Raw genomic sequence first — 19,579 nt, forward strand, 5'->3', positions numbered from 1 at the left:
TGTGCACTGCATTTTGAGGAAGGGAAAGGCAACACCCAAGAGTCTTTCTTCTGAGGCTAATGGATACTTGCTGGACAGCAGAGTGATGAACTTGCTTAAAAGCACTTAGTCACCATGTAGTGATGTTAAACTGGAGTTAACAGATTTAAGTTGATTATCCATGGTCACAAAATGGAAAGAACCAGAAAAAATACTGCAAAGTATCTTATCTGACATTATTCTCCTACTCTGCACTGATATTTTATTTTTTGTCTGCTCCAGAATCCAAGCCTAGGATCAATTTTTGGGTAGTCAAGGCAACATTTTGCACCCTCAGACACTAAAGTCATTTCTCTAATAAGTTTGGATCTTATTTTCTTCTTTTGACATAACTAAATATATAAACAGCAATCCAAAGGCCAAGAAATAAAGCTTTCTTTTAGTATTTCATTCTTTTTGAATTATTGCAATTCATAATGCAAAGAAATATTTTGTTAATGAGAATTTTTACTTAATTACTTTGATTTTGTCGTGATTGTCTAATAAACAACTAAAAAGAATACGAGTAGAGTGGAAGGGGTTTTTTTTTTTTTTTTAACAAATGTCGTTTAAGCTTTGTTTACTTCTATATCACATAATTCCTAATTGTTTTAATTTTTATTGGTGCAAGTTGAATGGGCAAGGTTTGCATTGCTTGCTTGCCATATATAGTAAAAGGTTACTTCAACCTTCTACATCATTTCTATTTAATCAGCAGACTGGTTTGGCATGATGCCATTTAATGATTTTATGCATGTGCACACCTAATATTTTTAGATATTAGTTTTGAAAAATATCTGGGCAGCCTAAGCAATTTTATTTTGCTATATTTGTATTAATAGAGGTTTTCTCATAGTTGTTTTAAGGCTGAGTATTGCATTCTCTTGTCATATTGACTTAATCCAGTGGAGATAGAAAACACATGCTAAGATAATAGATTCAGATCTCAAGTAAATAGGGACTCACATGAGAAAATATGAGAACTTAGCTTTTAAAAGAGCTTTTTACTTTGTAAGAATGTTTGGCAATAACTGTTTCTCAGTTCTGCTACAGAGAGATTTTAATTTATTCTGTTGATTTAACAAGATACTGATACCTACACCAGTTGGCAGAAATAATAATCTTATTGAAAATACAGTTTCATTGTGTAATACAAAGGTTAGAACTTGTCAATCATAAAAAAAAAAAAATTTTTTTTTTATTTTGCAAGAATTGAAGAACATTTTACTGAGATTATATTGAATATCACTTCTCCCTCTATGCCATATCACTTGTGGGCGTTGACTCCAACTCAGGAGCACAGTATGTCTTTCATTGGAGTTTTTGTGGCTCTGGTCTGGGACCAGCTGCAAGGTTTGCTGCAGTCCATGTGTGGATGTTTTTATGAGACAGCACTGGTCTAGTTGGCCGTTGGTTCACAATGAACTCATCTATCATTTGTTTTATTGCTGGCTGTAATATTGCCAACCATTCTAATTGAATTAATTCTCTACTTGATTTCTCTCTTGCTCTAACATTGATGTTGTTGTAGTAATAGTAGCAGCAGCTTAATTTTTCTTAATCAAGGGCTTAATCCCGACTCCACCAGATATTTCAAGCATCTCAGGGATAATTTCTGAAGGACCAGGGGCATTTAATAACCTTTCATAGCAGCTCTTTCACACCTCTTTCTTTTCTAAGTCATTAAGTCTGTGTGTATAGCTCAGAAGTGAATGCAAGCAATATGCATTAAAAGAAGGCTTCAGTGACTACGTGATAGTGTAGGGCATGGTTGGATTTAGCAAGTTGCATGAGCATTGTTAAGGTGTAGATTTTTTTTCTTTTTTTTTTTTTGGTCTGTGTGTTTACAGTAATAAACACATAAAATGAACTGAAATTCAAACAGCGTTTGTGTTGGTTTACACTGACAGACCATCTCGTAAAGCCTGTGCATTGAGTGTGGTTGACAGAAACTGAAAGAAGCCTATCGTATATGTATTCATAGATATGTTTGTGTGTGTTTCCTTGTCTTGACAACAGGTGATAATTGTAAATGAATGTCATTGTCATACAAGTGGTGTCCTCTTTCATTTCCAATCTTCCATGAAAACATGTCCAACCATGGGGAAATATTACTTTGCTTTGGAAACTGGTGATAGGAAAATCTACTTGAATGGATTCCAGTTGACCCATAGAAAAGTGTCTATTAAAACAACAAGGATGATATATAATGCAGCATCAAAGACTTTGTTTGTAGCAGTATTTTGAACATATATACACATATATACACAGAATTTGATTTCCCTGTTAAATTAAAATCTGGCGCGAGGTGAGACTTGAAATGGTGAAGTTTTCAGCAAGAGGCAGGAAACCCAATGATTCAGCAGAAAGTGGAGAATCAAGCAATAGAAAAGAGGAAGGACAGGTGAGATGGACGTAGACATACATTTTCTGAAGTGGGTGTATCCTATTGTTTTGTTTTAATTTCTTAAAATCTCACAACTTTTCTTGGTGTTAATGAAAGTCTATTGTTTTCTTTGTGTGACAGGTCATGTTCCTCCGTAACCACGGTATCGTAGCTTGTGGCGAGTCAATTGAAGAGGCTTATCATTTTGCTTTTAATGTCATGAAAGCTTGTGACACTCAGGTAAATAATTTCTTCACTTATATTTTGCCACAGATTCTCATATGAGATATACTGTAAAGGCAATTGTAGTTCTGACTTTGGCGCTAAGGCAGGCTCTAAACTGCTGTTATCAGTTAAGGTTTCTTTAAGCTTTCAGTGATTTCTGTAGTTTAAAAGAATTGACCAAACTTAAATTTTCAGATTAAAATGTGTGGTCTTATACTTAGATAAAATATTATTATTCTTATTAGTTTAATAAAATTTGTTAATATTAATTTAAATTACTAGAGTTATGATTACTTTTGTGTTATTGGGCATTTTTTAAATTCATATTTTCATTACAAGCCATAAAAAAAAAAGAATACTATAGCAAATGGATTCTTATAGAACAATTAACTAAATTTCTTTTATTCTAACATTCTCAAAAAACAAAGACTTTTTTCTAGAGATAATTAGTTTAGATTTAATAACAAAAATCTGATTGTGTTACCTTTTGTTGTAAAGTCAAGTGCATTTACTTAAAACTTAAAATTGACATCTCTTTACCTGACACTAAAGACTTGTACTTCTTTTAATATTTAATGTCTGATTGACTAACAAGTAACTAAGGCTGGAGTTAGCAGTTTGCTGAAACCTGTGGCTGCTAGTTGCCAAAGTCTTTCCTTACTCAGTATTGGTAGAGTTCTACTCAACTGAATTTACCCCCAGTATTTTACTGTTATTTATTTCACCAATTCAAAAGCATGGCTGAGCAAACGAGATTCCATCAGCTCTGGTTCCTGATTATTTGCACCTGGAGATAACTGGAGAACTACCGTGAAGTAGGGTGTCTGGCACGCTGTCATTTCTGTTAACAATAACAGCATGGAAAGATGTGTAGCACAAACATTAAGGGAAGTAAAATGGCCTTTCCAAAATAAAGAGCCTAGATTCTGAACGAATGTGAGGATCCATCATCATAAGAGAAGGTATAAAGCACATAGTGTAAACCCATGAAGGATGTCGGGACATGATAAGCTGAGAAGTTTAATGAGATAATAACAGAGCTGTAGAGAAATCCTGACAGGCCTAGAGGAAAGAGACCATCTTAATTCTCAACACTAAAGAATCAATGAACCCTAACTTGTATCAACCCATTTAACTGTAACCGTTCCTACAGACTGTAACGGCAATATTGCAAAGAGTGAATAAATTTGCAAACATGGAGCTACTTTCTAGAAGAACAATAGAAATGCTGCAATGGTTTATATGGTTGTAAAGATCAATAACTGGTCAATAAAGTTATAACTGAAGACTGATGAATGATTGTGTTTCACCAATTGTAAAACCTAACCTAAACTATACTAACCTGAACTTGTCAGTTCAATTTCCTGATTTAAAAAAAAAACAAACTGGTATTTTCCTGTTTTCACTGATGAAAAAGTGTGGCATCTTTAGGAGAGAAAACATTTCATTGACTGCTGAAAAATCTATTTAAATTTATAATGCGAAATTGTAGTTTTGTTTGTTTGTGTTTGTCACTTGTGATTCAATGTCTCATTTTTAGATTCATGCTTTGCCGGCTGGTTTGGACAATCTTGTCCTTGTGAATGAAGAAACCCAAAAGAAAACATTCACTATAGCCAATCAAAGTGGTGGCGGTGGTGTCGATACCAGTGGAAGGAAATGGAAAACTGGGGAACTGGAGTTTGAGGCTCTCATGCGAATGATGGACAACTGTGTAAGTTTCTGATTCGATATTTTCCGAAGTTAGGTCAGATGCTGTGATATTTCTTTAGACCCAGTTTGTGTGAAGACAGGAATGTGGTTTATTGGTAGAATGCCATAAACAAAAGTTTGCTTTGCTGATGTCTGCCTGAAAAACCATACTGTATTGTGTATGTGTATATGTATATATATCGTAAATTCTGTACTGCATCTGTGTGTGTGTATGTAGATAGTTAGATATATACACATGTGTGTGTGTAGATAGATATACACGTGTGTGTGTGTGTGTGTGTGTGTATTGTAAGCAGTAAATATATGTGAGGTAAGTTTCAAAGCGTGTTACGTGAGAGAATTTAAACGAAGGCTTTATTTTGTGATTTATTAGTGCCACGTAGAATGGATGTGTGAAGTTAGTGTAGTCAGTGCTTTGAGAGGATTGTCACTGGTTGGAACCATAAAAGCAAGGAGAGAAACTTTTGGATGCATATAGAAGGATTAAATGAAGGAGTCAAGAAGGGAGATCCAATTGGTATAATCTAAAGTTAAAAATAAAAATGAATTTTGAACGGTTTGTTGTAGTTTGTATATTCAGAAAAGCTGAAACCTCTGGAATTTGTGAATATGGTTTGTTTGTCACATTTTTTTTTAATTTAAAACAGATCTGCATTTCATATACTGTTTATGATATTGTCCTAGTTGAACAAATCTATGATTGAAGGTATTCAAGCTTAAAATAAGCACTGTGCATCTAGGACTATATTATCTGATGTGTCCTTTTTTAAGGCATCAGTGTGTGATTTGAAGGGAGTTTGTTACTGTTTCTTGTTGGAGGAATTGATTGCATAAATGCTCCTTTGTTGGTTCCATAACTATGTACACTTATGTCTCAAGTGGAATGATTTGTTATTAGTTTTGAACATCTCAAGTTTGCTTTTGGTTCCTAACTTGGTGTGTGTGTCTATGTTTTAAAACTCATAATTAGGAGTCACTCAATAATTGACACCATGAAGATAAAATATGTCAGCCTTAGGTAGCAAGTTGTAAGCCACAAAGAATCTAATTACGAAGGAGTGATGACCATATATTTAAGTAAGAGAGAAGTAACTGATTCCAATGCTCTCAACATGAGAATTAATCACAGTTGAGCAGATATTATTCTTTAACCAACCAATCAAGCAAGGGAGACCCTTGTGAGCAGTTTTGATTCAGCTTAGCCTTTTATTCATTGACGCTCTACTAAATTGACATGCTGCATAGAAAAATGTTTATTCAAAGAAAGAGCAATTAGTTTTGTTGCATCTGTTGATTGTAGAAGGCAGAATAACTAATAACTGACAAGGGTTCATGAAATATGATTAGCTGTTAAACAAATAGCGTCCAGATTTAATGCCAATTTAGATTGATCTCTCAATATATAGTAGGACATCTTACATATATCAAAGATATCACACATTATTTAGTGAGGTGTAGGTTCAATATCCCTGTAGTCTTGCAATAAATTTTGTTAATTCTTTCTAAGTTTGTTCACTTTAAATTCTGAGAGGTCATTTAGATTTTATTTATTTTATTTTTTTTAGTTTTTGCCAGAATATGAAAACCTGTACACAAAAAATGTCAGTGAATATGAAATGTGAAAATATTCTAGTAATTAAAAGATTTTGTTGAGGAACTGTAGCAAATAATAAAGGATATTAGGATTTAGGCGCAGGAGTGGCTGTGTGGTAAGTAGCTTGCTAACCAACCACATGGTTGCAGGTTCAGTCCCACTGCGTGGCATCTTGGGAAAGTGTCTTCTGCTATAGCCCCGGGCCGACCAATGCCTTGTGAGTGGATTTGGTAGACGGAAACTGAAAGAAGCCTGTCGTATATGTATATATATATATATATATATATAAATATATATATATATGTGTGTGTGTGTGTGTGTCTGTGTTTGTCCCCCTAGCATTGCTTGACAACCGATGCTGGTGTGTTTACGTCCCTGTCACTTAGCGGTTCGGCAAAAGAGACTGATAGAATAAGTACTGGGCTTACAAAGAATAAGTCCCGGGATCGATTTGCTCGACTAAAGGCGGTGCTCTAGCATGGCCGCAGTCAAATGACTGAAACAAGTAAAAGAGTAAAGAAATACATGAAAGGTGATGTTGCTTTCAGTTAGGTGTCTGATTATTTTAATTATGAATTATTTGATAATGATGATACTTGTGACCATTGACTAAATTATAACAATAACTTTAAATTGGAGCTAGTTTCATCGGTGAACATCAGTTTATTCAAAATGTTATACTATTTTCTTGTTGGATAAATAAATAAATTCAACTTTAAATATAACCTTTCTCTTACAGTCCTTTCAATAGTAGGAAGTTCAAGTCTTTTATCAGTTGGCAAATAATCTTGTATTAATCAGAATTTGTTGTTAGTTTTGACTACAAGAAATAATTTCCTGCAAACTATATCTAATCGGAATTCTTCCATTTCCTCTACAGGCCAACAAAAGATGATTGATAATAATTCAGGTTCTTATTACTATAGGATATGGCACAGACCGTTTCTTCTACTCCTTTGAATTAAAAATTGTTACTATATAATTTTATTTTAAACATCTAATAAAATTTCATAATTTAATTGGTTGACATTATTTGCTACAGAGTGAACTAATTAGTTACTATCTCTCCTGCGACATTTTAGTGTACTTTGGAAAAGTTTTAAAGTAGATTTGTTAAAATACCTTAAAAGAAAGAAAACATTTTTAAAAAAAAAGTCTATTTTCAGTTCTAGTTTCATGACAAAATATTAACAGGATTACCACAGAATTTTTTTTCTTTTCTAAAATCTGCTTCAGTTGTGATTCAGCACATCTTTTTACAAAAGAGGGCGTTTTTAATTGCTTAATCTTTGTTTGTTTTTCATCCCCTCTCCTTACAGGGTTTCCGCACAGGGTACATCTATCGTAACCCTTTAATAAGACAGGAGAAAGATCATGCAAATAGTGATATTGAGATACCACCTACATCAAGCTCATTTACCTATGTCTATGATGGTGATGTTGATCGCTCCAAATATGTGTAAGTTTAATTTCATTTCAGTCTATTCTGATGCTTTTTTTCTTTATTGAAATACTTTGGCTGGTTAAAATAATGGTTAACTGTTTTTCACCTTTTCCTATCTCATTTTGTCAAGTTATTGCTGAAACAGATTAAAAACGAAAAATTTTATTTTTCTTCTTTGAAGATTCACTCTACTAGAACAATTCTTCAAACTTTATCCTTAATTTGTTATCTTGGTGTTGAAATCTTTCTCAGGGTTAAACTTTATCAACGCCTCTCCAGGACATTAAATCTTCCACTCACACAGTAGTCTTAAATTAAAAAATAGCTATTAATATATTGATATTAGTCCAACTAGTCAAATAAATTTATTAGTTGTTGGATCATACATCCTTTAAAACCTCCATGTTTCCTGAAATTCACCAACATTACACCTGATACCCCCCCCCCCTCAATACGCATGCACACATGTATATCATGGCTCCTACACTATTCACTTTCCTGGCATTTGTACATAATTCTATTTACCATACATGCACCTTTGATGAGTTGTAGTGCACCTGAGCATTATTATTATTATTTTAAATCTGAGTGTTGTCATTGTTGCAGGTCTCCACTCCGAACAGCCCTTGAAAGACAGAAACAGCAGCAGTACAAAGCTGGTTGGTTAACTTCGCCAAACACATACAAAAAACAAGAAATTGATGAAATTGGTACAACAAATCCAAAGAAGATTACAAAGGTAAAACAGAAAGAGTTCGAACGTTTTCATGCCACCATTGTCACAAATATTTTTTCCTCATCACTATATGAGAGTTGTCTCCCTTGCGCTATGTTATCTTTGTCCCTTTAATTGGGTTGACCTTGTGTCTGCACAGGCTTGGTCAAGGACATAACAAGGTGCAAAGCCTTCTCCTTCAATCCTACTCTCCCCTCAGTTTTATCTTGCAAGTTACTTGGTGCTATGTAAAAAGCAGCCTCCACAAAGTGGTTGACAATAGGAAGGGCATCCAACCATTGAAACCAAACCAAATGACGCCTATGGACACTAGTTATTGGACCTGTAGCTCCAAAGAAGAAACCTCTTGGACTGTGATGAACCTTCCGCCCCATGTCAGCATGAATGTATGCAGTTGCTTGCTAGTCCAGCAAATTTGTATTTCAATGGATCACATCATAATTAGGATTATATTTACAAGACCATCGACCCCTTCATGGAATCCTTGACCCCCCCCTCCATCAACTCCCAGGTATGTGCAAGAAAATAAATAATGATGATAACTAAGTAGATGTGCATTTATCAACACCTTGAACAGTCCCATTGACTCTCAGGGATCAATATCAGCGACTTTGGAGGCCCCTGATATAGGGTGACAAACTTTTTTTTTTTCAAAGGACAGTTTCAATTCTCTCAGAAATACATGAATATAATTTATCTCCTTTGGGATATAGAAATAGACTCCTTTTTCTATTGTTTCCCTGCATATCTCCTGGTAATTCATTATTGCCACTAGCTTACCATCCCTAAATGATGCCGTTCTTGTTCCCAATTCTTCATCACCTCCTATGATGCACAAGAACATGAGTCATCAACTCTAAAACCGATATACACTTCATATTGCCCACTGGTCTTGAATAGTTTCCTAGTTAGACTCAACCTAGATTTTAACTCAAAACTAGCCACTTCTAAAGAAATTCTACTCTTTGTTTGTTGTTTGTTTAGTTTTTCTACATATTTCATTTCATTGTTAATCCTTTCTATTAACATTAATTGAATGTGTTTCTCTGAATAAAGTTGGTTTTTAAAGTTAGGGCTTTTGAAGAACGTGAAAATATTGTGCTGTGAAATTAGAAAGATGTATTTAGAGTGCTTTTGTAATGGCTTATATCAACATTTAGGTCCCTTTCTTACTCATGGATTCAATCATTTTCAAACTAAATATTTTTCAGTGGGTTGCTGAGAGTTCCGACAGTACAAAAAGTGTGAATATAAAGGTAGAAAAGGCAAACCAGTTTGCCCCACAGGGAGAAAACCCTAAGGAGTTTAGAGAGAAACAAAAGCAGGTTGGTAATTTTTGTTTCTTAAATTGTTTCTAACAATTTTGGGGGAGGTAGTGGGATCAACTCCAGTGCTAAACAAGACAAAAGGCAAAGTTGACCTCAGTGGAATTTCAACTCAGAATGTATAGATGGAAGAAATGCTACTAAGCATTTTTCCTGATGTGGTAACAATTCTGCCAGCTCGCTCTAGTAAGCTGGCTGTTAACTGTGGCTACCTAATTTTGATGGGCAGTGGAGTCAGGCATTTTTACTTCTTCCACAACTTTTATAATCCATTCAAAAAACCAGCCAGTCACCTAATCACTTATCTGTCTGGTGAACACATAAGCCAGATTGACTTCCTCCTTACCAGGCAACAAGATAGATGGATGCTTAAAAATGCAAAGTCTTTCCCAGGTGAAGAGTGTACAACCTGACATAGGTTACTAGTTAGTGACTTCAGAATTAGAGCTAGAAAGATCAGGGAAATAAACCAATATGGAAAATAAGACTATGGAAGCTCAAAGACACAGCAAACAGACAAAAATGTAGAGATTTACTTGTGGAAACTTCTGACGAAAGAGAGGAAGAGTTGGGGGACATACAGCTTAGAGGATAACTGGAAGTTCTTGTGGGACAATCAACTGAGAGCTATGGATGAAATATGTGGTTGGTGCAGTATCCCAGCTAGACCAAGGATGACATGGGGGGTGGAACAAGGAAGTTGACAGTGTTATAAAAGCAAAAAGACAAGACTAGAAAAACGGTGGAAGCAAGAATTATATCAGGTAACCAAAAGGGCAGCTAGGTGTCAGGTATACATAGCAACAGGAGTAGCTGGAGGTAAGAGAGGATCAGAGGTGTAAGGTGTTCAGGATTGCAAAGCAGTGTATCAGAGAAAATAGAGACGTGGTAGGTGAGAAATGTGTGCGAATGGATAATGGTATGCTTGCACTTAGTGACTCAGAGAAGATGCATGGAAGTGTCACTTTGGAAGGTTATTAGATATGGAAAATGAATGAGAGAAGGAGACTTTACCAAATATCGAACCAACTGAAGGACCAGCCATCAGAGTTGATAACAGCTTAATAGATAAGGCAATTAAGGATATGAAGACAGGAAAAGCCCCTGGGCCATCAGGAATCACTGCCGAGATGATTAAAATTGCTGGTGGCATAGGATACAGCTTTGGCACCCGTATAGCTAATCAGCTTATTCAGGAAGGCACCATCTCTGACAACTGGTGTAGTCTGCTATCAGGATAAAGGTGACGACTTAGATAGAAACAAGTCATGAAAATTGCTGAGAGGTTTATAGCTCAACTGATTAGAAATAGAATTAAACTAGATGAGATGCAGTTTGGTTTTGTACCTGGGAAGAGTACCACAGATGTCATCTTCCTAGTGAGACAGCTGCAGGAAATGGCCAAAAGTAAGCCATTGTACTTAGCCTTCGTCAACCTGGAAAAAGCTTTTGACAGAGTTCCCCACTCTGTTATATGGTGGTCTCTAAGGAAGTTAGGAGTAGAGGAATGGCTTGTTAGAGCTGTCCAAACCATGTACGGTGGTGCTGTCAGTTAGGTGAGAGTTAGCCCTGAATACAGTGATGAGTTTAGTGTTCAGGTAGAGGTTCATCAGGGCTCAGTTCTCAGCCCCCTCTTATTCATTATAGTCATCCAGGCCATAACAGAGCAATTCAAGATTGGGTGCTGATGACCTTGCTCTTATTGCAGAATTAGAGAAGAAATTCCAGGAATGGAAACAAAACCTGGAATCAAAGGACCTTAAAGTTAACCTAGCAAAGACAAAACTGGTTCTTAGTGAGAAAGAAGATAAAACTCTCAACCAGGTAAAGGGCCCTGCTCAGTATGTAGGAAAGGGGCTGGAAGAAATTCCATCTGTTGTAGCCAGTGTAAACAGAAGAGATGCAGTGGAATCACAGGTAGATTAACAGATAAAGTCATCTTTGTATGTGGCAGGTGTGCAGGAACAATAAGCACTAAGAGCACAGAGGAATTAGATTCTCCCAAATGCCCAGGAGGCTCTCTTGAGGTTGAAGATAGTTTCTGTTACCTAGGTGACCAAATTAGCAATGGTGGAGGATGCTCTGAAAGTATTGTTTCTAGAATAAGAATAAGGTGGAGGAAATTCACCTCTTAATCGCACTCCCTTCGCAATATCCTGTCATTCATATTATGGCATTTGAACCTCAAGGCTATGCCCTGGCACTTGCCACTTTCTATATCTCTCTCTTCCATTACTCAACCATCTCATTTATACTCTGATCTCTGTTCCTTGTGAGCATGCCCGGCATTTTGCCACCATCACCATCTTGCTGTCTCTCTCTCCCCCCCCCCCACTTCCCTCAAGTTGGCCAACCATATATTTTCTTTCTGGTAGCACACCTGTTTCTGTCTTCATTCCTGATCTTTCTCTCACCGGCCAGGTAATCATGTACTTCCTCTTCAGCAAGACACCTGTATCTATCTCACTATAACCTTTTCATCATCACCTCCTCCAATGCCTCCTCCTCTCTTAAAAGTTTTTGTCTTGCTAGTACTTGATGACCCATTCCACTCTGTAAAGTGGTTGGTGTTTGGAAGAGCATCCAGCTGTAAAAACCTTGCCAAAACTGACCTTGCCTGTGCTTGTGCCACATAAAAAGCAGTAAGTCCACTCTGCTGAGTGGTTGGTGTTAGGAAGAGCATCCAGCTGTAAAAATCCTGCCAAAACGGTCACATAAATCTGGTGCAGGCTTTGGCCTGGCCGGCTCTTGTGGTACCGTCCCACCCATGCTAGCAGGGAACGCGGACATTAAATGATGCTGTTGATGGTTATGATATAAATTCTCTTAGTTGTCATGACAATTTGATTGTTGTTTCTCTGCCTTAAATTTCACTGTTCTGTTCTGTAAATTGGGGTCTAGGAATGAGTAAAGATGGTGAAGTAATGCTGGGGGTTATACTGTTGTTACCTGTTATTCTGTGGAATGGAAACCATAAAAGATGGTAGTGAAGGATTAAGTAGATTGGTGTTTGATTCCATCTCTGAAATGAGAAGGGATCTGATGAGTCCATTGGGTATGTTGAGGTTGTTGCAAGCAAACTTGGAGGATTAAATGAATGAAATGAGTTATTGTTAAGGATTAAAATTGTTTGAACTTTAGACTCTGTGCATGTCCATGGGCCATTAACCCTTTTGATACCAACCCGGCCAAAACCGCCTCTGGCTCTGTAGTACAAATGTCTTGTTTTCATAAGTATTGAATTATAATCTTCCATCAAACCTTAGTCACAATTTACATTCCTAACACTAGCTTAATGATAACTAAGTTCTTTTACTAAATTCTTTGTTATATTTAAAGTAATTGAAAGAAATACAGAGCATCTCAAAATAAATACAGTAACAAAAGGGTTAAGAGTATTGCAACCTTTAGTTTTGAAATGAAGGTTTCTAGTTGAAAGCCAAAATTAATCACCTGATGTTTGGAGATGAAGCAGACGGAAACGCTTTGAACATGTAAATCTCCCCATAAAACGTTTAATTTCTAAAGATGGGTTTATTTTTGTTTGAAAATTTATAAAACTTTGACAAACATTGTGAAGTTTTATGCTTTATGTCTGAATTGTTATATATTCTAAATCTTTTTTCAGATCCGTAAGGATTATTATGAGGAGAGAGTACATGCTGGTCCTCAGTCCAAAGTTCTAGAGGGAACCACTTGGGAAGAAGCTCAAAAGATGAAGGTTTGTCAATTTTCTATTATTGTTTTCAAAACAAATTCTTTATCACACATATTTACCTTATTCTTTTATCATAACACAGGATTAATCAGAGATATTAGGTCAATAATCAGCTGTTATCTCACTTAAGTCTTCAACTCTTGGAGTCATATTTAGCAAAGATTCTATTTCATTTTCTTTTTTTTTTTTTCCTTCCCAGTCTTTTCATAAAATTCTTAGAACAATGACTCCCACCTCTTCTTCCCTCCCTCTCACACCATAGGAGACTATTAAATAATTTTTTTTATATAAACTATATTAAAAAACTTTGGATATTATAAGTTTTGTTAAAGAGATAGCTTTGTAATTCATTTTATTGAATGTTTTCATCATTTTCTTCCCTTTTTTTACTGATTAATTTTACTAAATATATTCCTTGTTCAATAATATTCAATTTAGTGTAAATTTCATTTCTGTTTTAATCTTCTTTTATTTTTCCACAAGCCACACTCTAGTGTCTTGGTTTTAAGAGTTTAATGGTTGTATTTTTGTTGAAGGATGGCAACCTGAGTAGTGCATCAGACAGTGTAGTGATGATTGGTTCCGCTTCCAAGGGCATCATTCGACGTGACCATCAGCACAATGCCATTGTCTACAAGTCACTTTATTCTCCTAATCCTTTTGAAAATGTGTCTGAAGATGAGCTTGCAAAGTACAAAGAAAAAGTAGAGGGGAAAATAATTGAAGCAGGTAACCATAACAATTTTCTTATTGAATTGATGAGGTTGTAGGTAATGTATCAGTTGTTGGTGCTTGCAGTCTTTTGCTTATTAAGGACAAGACTAACTGGTTTCTTTACTAGTTTAGTGTTTATCCCATTGACTCAACTACATCAAAACTGCAATAAATGTGTGTGAGAAATGGGAAAAACCTGGATTCAGTTGGAATTTTAATTTTCTTATTGATTTTTAAAACAAATTTCCATTTAAATATTTTGCCCTTTGAGGATTATCTTTGTTTCCAGCCCTTTATTTCAACATTATTTTACATCTTTTTTTCCCTTTTACTTACTCTTTACCTCTTTTTTTTCTTTTTTTTTTTTTTTTGACATCTGTTTTTCTACCTATCCACCTTCTCCCTAGACTGGCTGCCATCTTTATTCTATTTATTTACTGGATCGAGTCACAATAAAACTTTTTTTTCTTGTCTCAGATTCTGAAGATACAGAACCTGCTCCTGATGGCCGCCTCATCTCAACTGAAGAAAGAATGCAGCAAATTCGAAGTGATGGCGTTGACTTGAAGACAGAAGCTGAAGCGGGTATGTGCTGATGTGTTTATTTATGATTCCGTAATGTTTTCCAGTTTGTTGCCATCAATAGCAGAACCTTTCATCATCTTGTATCTACTAATGGGGATACTGGATAATCCTTGGGATTAACTTCTTAGAATCCTTTGATCATAAGATTGAGTGGTAATTACACAATGAAATAGTTCCTATCCTTAGCAATCTGTACATTTTAGCCATAGACTTACTCTTTCTCTCTGTGTCTCATAATGCTTGCCATTTGCAGATGTCTTAAGAAAAGTTTCAGATCCACCCCCACCCTCCGTTCATTTAACTTTTGTCCCCTCAAGCAACATCTGCATCTTCATCCGTGTAAATTTCAAATAACAAAACAGAAATTTTCTTAACCTTTTACTAAAATGATTTCCATGCTCTTTACAATATCCTTTAATTATTGGTTTGTTGTTGTTGTTTTGTATTGTTTTTGTGTAATGTTTATTAAATAGTCTTCAGTGGTGCACAGCAATATCAACTTTTTTCTCATTCTAAAGCTATAATTATTTAAAATATTATGTCATCGAATTGATTACAGTTTGATTGACCCCACTACCCTTGAAGGGCCTTAATTTTCTCCCTATATTTCGCTATTACCTTTACATACTTACACTGTCAATTGTCTGACCACCACATTTGTTAATAATTCTAATATCATTTAGAACTAATCATCAACTATTTTAAAGGAACTGTTTTAAATCATCAAAAGACAGGAACATTTCTTGACTTCAAGCTAAATTAATTCATCTGGTTTTGAAATTCAGGTTGATTTCCCATTTCAAACTTGCCATTCACTAAAATGTAGTCTTGTCTACATCCCTTTTCCCTCCCAGCATATTTAGCGTGTTGGGATTTGGTCTCCATCATTTGCCACCACAATCTAAATTTCGGTACAATGACCTCCACAGAGGAATTGTTGTTTTGGCTTCCAGTTTCTTCAATAAACCTTAGCACTTGCATGTGTTGCATTGACTTCTTCTTTTTCTTTCTTTCTAAGGTTTCAGCTTCTACTAACTTCCAACTTTTCACATGCATTGTCTTTCTAATCGCTGCTCCTATAGAGGAACAGTTGCCTTTGCCAAAGTTTCTATACATTTTCAGGCTTTTATTGTATAATTCTTGTACTTGCTTGTGTGTATAATGTGTATGTGATGTTTGTCTATAGTTTTTCATATTTTATATACATGTTTAGACAAGTTTTTAATCAAAGATCTATCATCCTAAGGGTCTTCTAACAGTCCAGTAAAGAAGAAAAAACACATGGAGTCACTTTACTTTTTACTTAATGCTTGTTTAGACACACACACACACACACACACACACACACACACAAATATGTATAACTTTAATTCTGTGTGATTTATTAAATGCAGATTAGCTCCCTCTCTATGTAATATGCAGTAAATGAAACAGGCCAGTTATTACTGATTGCCAGTCTATTAGGTAGCAATGTGGGGTTTTTTTTTTTATTTCCTTCACTTAAACAAAATGATGATAGAGAGAAAAGCAATTGAAAACCTTGGGGACAATGAAGACTTGGTAAAATTAGTGACAATTATCTTTGATAATTGTTTGAATATTGTTCAGAAACATAATTATATCAAGTGGCAGGTAGATGATTTTAATTATAACTCTTGAAATGTCTCTTAGTTGTAATGGTATTTTAAATATTGAAAGATGCTTAACTTTGGGATAAATACAATAACATTTTAACCTCCAGCCTCTGCTCCTCTTCGATGTAGTGTAGTAACACAGATGATGAAGTGGAGAACAATATTGTTTGACTTGTAGTGCCTTAGAATAGTTATGATAATTAACCATTCATGTAATTAGTAAATTCCTCTCATTGCCACTGGTTACAGCAGCTGATAAAGGTTTATAATTCCTTGTTTGAGGCAAGTTGTGAGTTTAGTTTCAAATTTCAGTTGGAATACTTTGATGTTAAAACTTTACAGATTTATTAAAAATTTAACTGTTTTTATGGACAATTTAATCTTTCTTTTGTGGAAGCATAAACATATTAAGGCATTCTTATCTCTCTCTCTATCATAATTCAGCAGTTATGTTTATAAGTCAATTTTTTTTGTATATTTTTGTAAGTTGCTATTTTACTGGTCAAGCACTAATTATGCATTGTCTTATCTAATTTTTGTTGTTTCCTGAATTTGTAAATGTCTGATATTCCCGTCATTATTTTGATATTTTCTTAATGAATCTCTTCTAAATAAATCTGTATTTTGTGATTTCTTAGAGAGTAAGATTTATCAGAGAAGAGTGGCATATTGTGGTAAGATCAGGAAATCTAATCTTTAATTTATTGCCTATGAGTTGTTCAATTTTATCAAGTTTTGTCAAATATTTATTTACAACAGCCAAATATGTCATCCACAAATAATAAAGAAGTTGTTCGTTTGGTTACTAATGACAAAACCTTTTAACTAAAGGCTTGTAAAATCACTTCCAAACACTCGGACACATCTCCAATACCCCTGAACACTAGAGCAACGTTGTCTCCCATACCTTCAGTATTCATAGCCTTACTTCAAATACTGTGTTAGAATGTCACCACCAACTTCAAAGTGCTGCCTAAGTTCACCTTGGTTTTTCCACTGTAGCCATTCTCAGACATAGACTTGGACAATGAGGAGAGTGCAGTCTGTCTGCACTCACACTGCACTCTTAGTGTTCACCACTTCATGTTAAAGTTTGCAGTCTTGTCCTCAATTAGGTAGAAGCATGATAGAAATAGAAAAACAGACTGTTTTGGTTTGGTTAACTATTTGTGTGCTGTAGGTACACAACTTACTTGGGGATTTATGATTAAAGGGTTCAAGGCAAGTCTATTGGCAGCTTTTCCTGATCTTTTCACCTCTTTCTTGCGATATTGGCCTCCCCTTGTTGCTATCTTGTGACATGTAGCAACATCGTCATCATCATCAGCAGCAGCAGCAATGACTTATCAGCAGGTTTTGGTCTTGTGTTCTTACCTCTCAATTTATTAGTTTAAGTTTTCGGAGTTCACTCTTTGTCTCTCTAACTAAAGCAATGATCATTTGCAACTAAAACTACTAAATCTGATGAAAGAACAAAATATTTCCAATTTTATATCTTAATGCAAACGGGGTTTTTTTCTCTTCATTTTAAATTAATTAGCATTAAACTCAAGCAAAAACAAAATCTGTTAATATTGCTTTGAATATCTCACACACACACAAGAAAGGGCGGGGTAGAGTGGTTGGGAAGAGAAAAAGAAGAGGAGGGATGGAGTGGTTGGGAGAAGAGAGAGAGAGAGAAGAAAAAAATAAGAGAAAAGGTTATCTTAAACTTTTCATGTTGTGGTAGTAAATGGCACTTATAGCATTCTAGTGTAGAATCTATTGTCTGCACCCTCTGCTAGAATAATGTTGCAAAATGGTACAAAATGTGTGATTAATGGGTAAGCCCATCCCAAGGAAATATCAAACACAAAAGCTGCCTCCATGAAAACTCTAAGACAGTGGAATAAAGTTGTTGACAAATCCTAAAGAGTAACTGATTTTGTTTTCTAAGATTGTTGTAAAGACAAAGTGACTGCAGTGATGATGTGTCTGCTCATAGAAACCTCTGTTTTTATGTTGGTAGGAGTTAGGCACAAAATATGTTGAAATTTGGCACAAAAATATATCTGTCAATTAGAACAGAACCTTCTAATTCATCTTACAGGTTCATTTATTTTGTTGTATTGAGAGGATCTGTAAAACATCTTGGATGGCCGTTCGCCAGCCTCGTCTGGCACCTGTGTCGGTGGCACATAAAAAGCACCCTCTACACTCACGGAGTGGTTGGCATTAGGAAGAGCATCCAGCTGTAGAAACACTGCCAGATCTGACTGGCCTGGTGCAGCCTTCGAGCTTCCCAGACCCCAGTTGAACCGTCCAACCCATACTAGCATGGAAAGCGGACGTTAAACGATGATGATGATGATGTATGAATATTCCTTTTGTTAGTAAATAAGTCTTTAGTTGCAAATAGAAGTATTTAGATTTTAAGTGTCTACAGACTTTAGTGAATTGATTGTGCAATAACTTGTAACATTGTATTTGGCAATAAATATTGAAATAGTCAGCAGTGATGAAGGAGTAGACATTAAGCTATTTGGTATAGAATTTCTGTAAGTAGGGATCAAATAAGGCTCAATTGCGTTTGATTTATGTCAGAAACATTTCTCTCTTCAGTAAATTATTACACTTCAAATGTCTCTCTTATGTTCTGTGAAATTTTTGAAAAGATTTAAAAATAAATATTAATGGAGCGGCTCCTTTTAGTTTTTGTAATTTACCAGAATGTTCAGCAGAATTTGAGCTTATCTCACTTAGCAACATTAGAGGTATCTTGAACTTAGTAAGACAACTTACTAAGTTATACTCGTGGAAGGGCTTTCACTTGACACTCATCCCAGATGAATGGATGCTTTGGATTCTTTCTCGTCTTCCCCTCAGCACTCACAGCTGGGTAACCTCTTCACAGCAGAAGCTTACTCTTTTTACTGAGGAACACACCTTAACACTCGCAATGGAATAGAATTGTAAATCCCGGGATTCCTTGGTAAGGTCGTTAGCTTAATTACTTGGTCAGCTGCTTCTCTTGTTTGAAACAGTTTATTTCAAGTCCACCATTATTAATTCTTCCTCCCATTCTTTCTGTTAATATGGATTCCCACTGCTTAATTCTATTTTCTTTCTGGATAGTGCACGTGTCTATTAAACACTGTTTCGCATATATATTTCATAGTCAGTCTTAAATGACATTGCTAAATCAATACGGTTCAGAATTTGAAGAAAATTTCTTCTTGTCAAAGACAAAATAATTTGTGGATGAGAGAGAGAGAGACTAAGTGTTAGTCACAAAGAAAAAAAGCATGATGTATTGATAATTTGTTTCAGAATCAGTTGTCTGTGAAATGACTGGAAAGCCATCTTCAGGTGCCGTCCTTGGAAATTACAACTTGATTGAGCTCTAATCTGAAATCGATATCTTTTTCTGATCAAATCTGATTGGTTTATAAGTCTCAGAAATGAGATGTAAATTTAATTTCACTGACAGTCTCTGATATTAGCTTAA

General features: G+C 35.3%; 1 protein-coding gene across 20 annotated transcripts in view; it reads left to right on the forward strand.

Annotated features, from left to right (window-relative positions):
* The window catches only part of LOC115218883 (protein hu-li tai shao), a 169,392-nt gene that overhangs the window by 121,355 nt on the left and 28,458 nt on the right, over positions 1-19,579 (forward strand). For 18 of the 20 annotated variants that reach the window (XM_036508671.1, XM_036508673.1, XM_036508672.1 and 15 more), the window contains 8 exons: positions 2,546-2,644; positions 4,170-4,343; positions 7,256-7,395; positions 7,987-8,119; positions 9,328-9,441; positions 13,070-13,162; positions 13,696-13,888; positions 14,351-14,458. In XM_036508671.1, the coding sequence (XP_036364564.1) occupies positions 2,546-2,644; positions 4,170-4,343; positions 7,256-7,395; positions 7,987-8,119; positions 9,328-9,441; positions 13,070-13,162; positions 13,696-13,888; positions 14,351-14,458 (1,054 nt within the window). Of the gene's footprint in view, positions 1-2,545; positions 2,645-4,169; positions 4,344-7,255; positions 7,396-7,986; positions 8,120-9,327; positions 9,442-13,069; positions 13,163-13,695; positions 13,889-14,350; positions 14,459-17,920; positions 18,019-19,579 lie in introns of those variants that run through there. The other 2 variants (XM_036508681.1, XM_036508677.1) reach the window with 2 other exon arrangements.

This window comes from Octopus sinensis, linkage group LG14 (genome assembly GCF_006345805.1).
Source record: "Octopus sinensis linkage group LG14, ASM634580v1, whole genome shotgun sequence".
Lineage (NCBI taxonomy): Eukaryota > Metazoa > Mollusca > Cephalopoda > Octopoda > Octopodidae > Octopus > Octopus sinensis.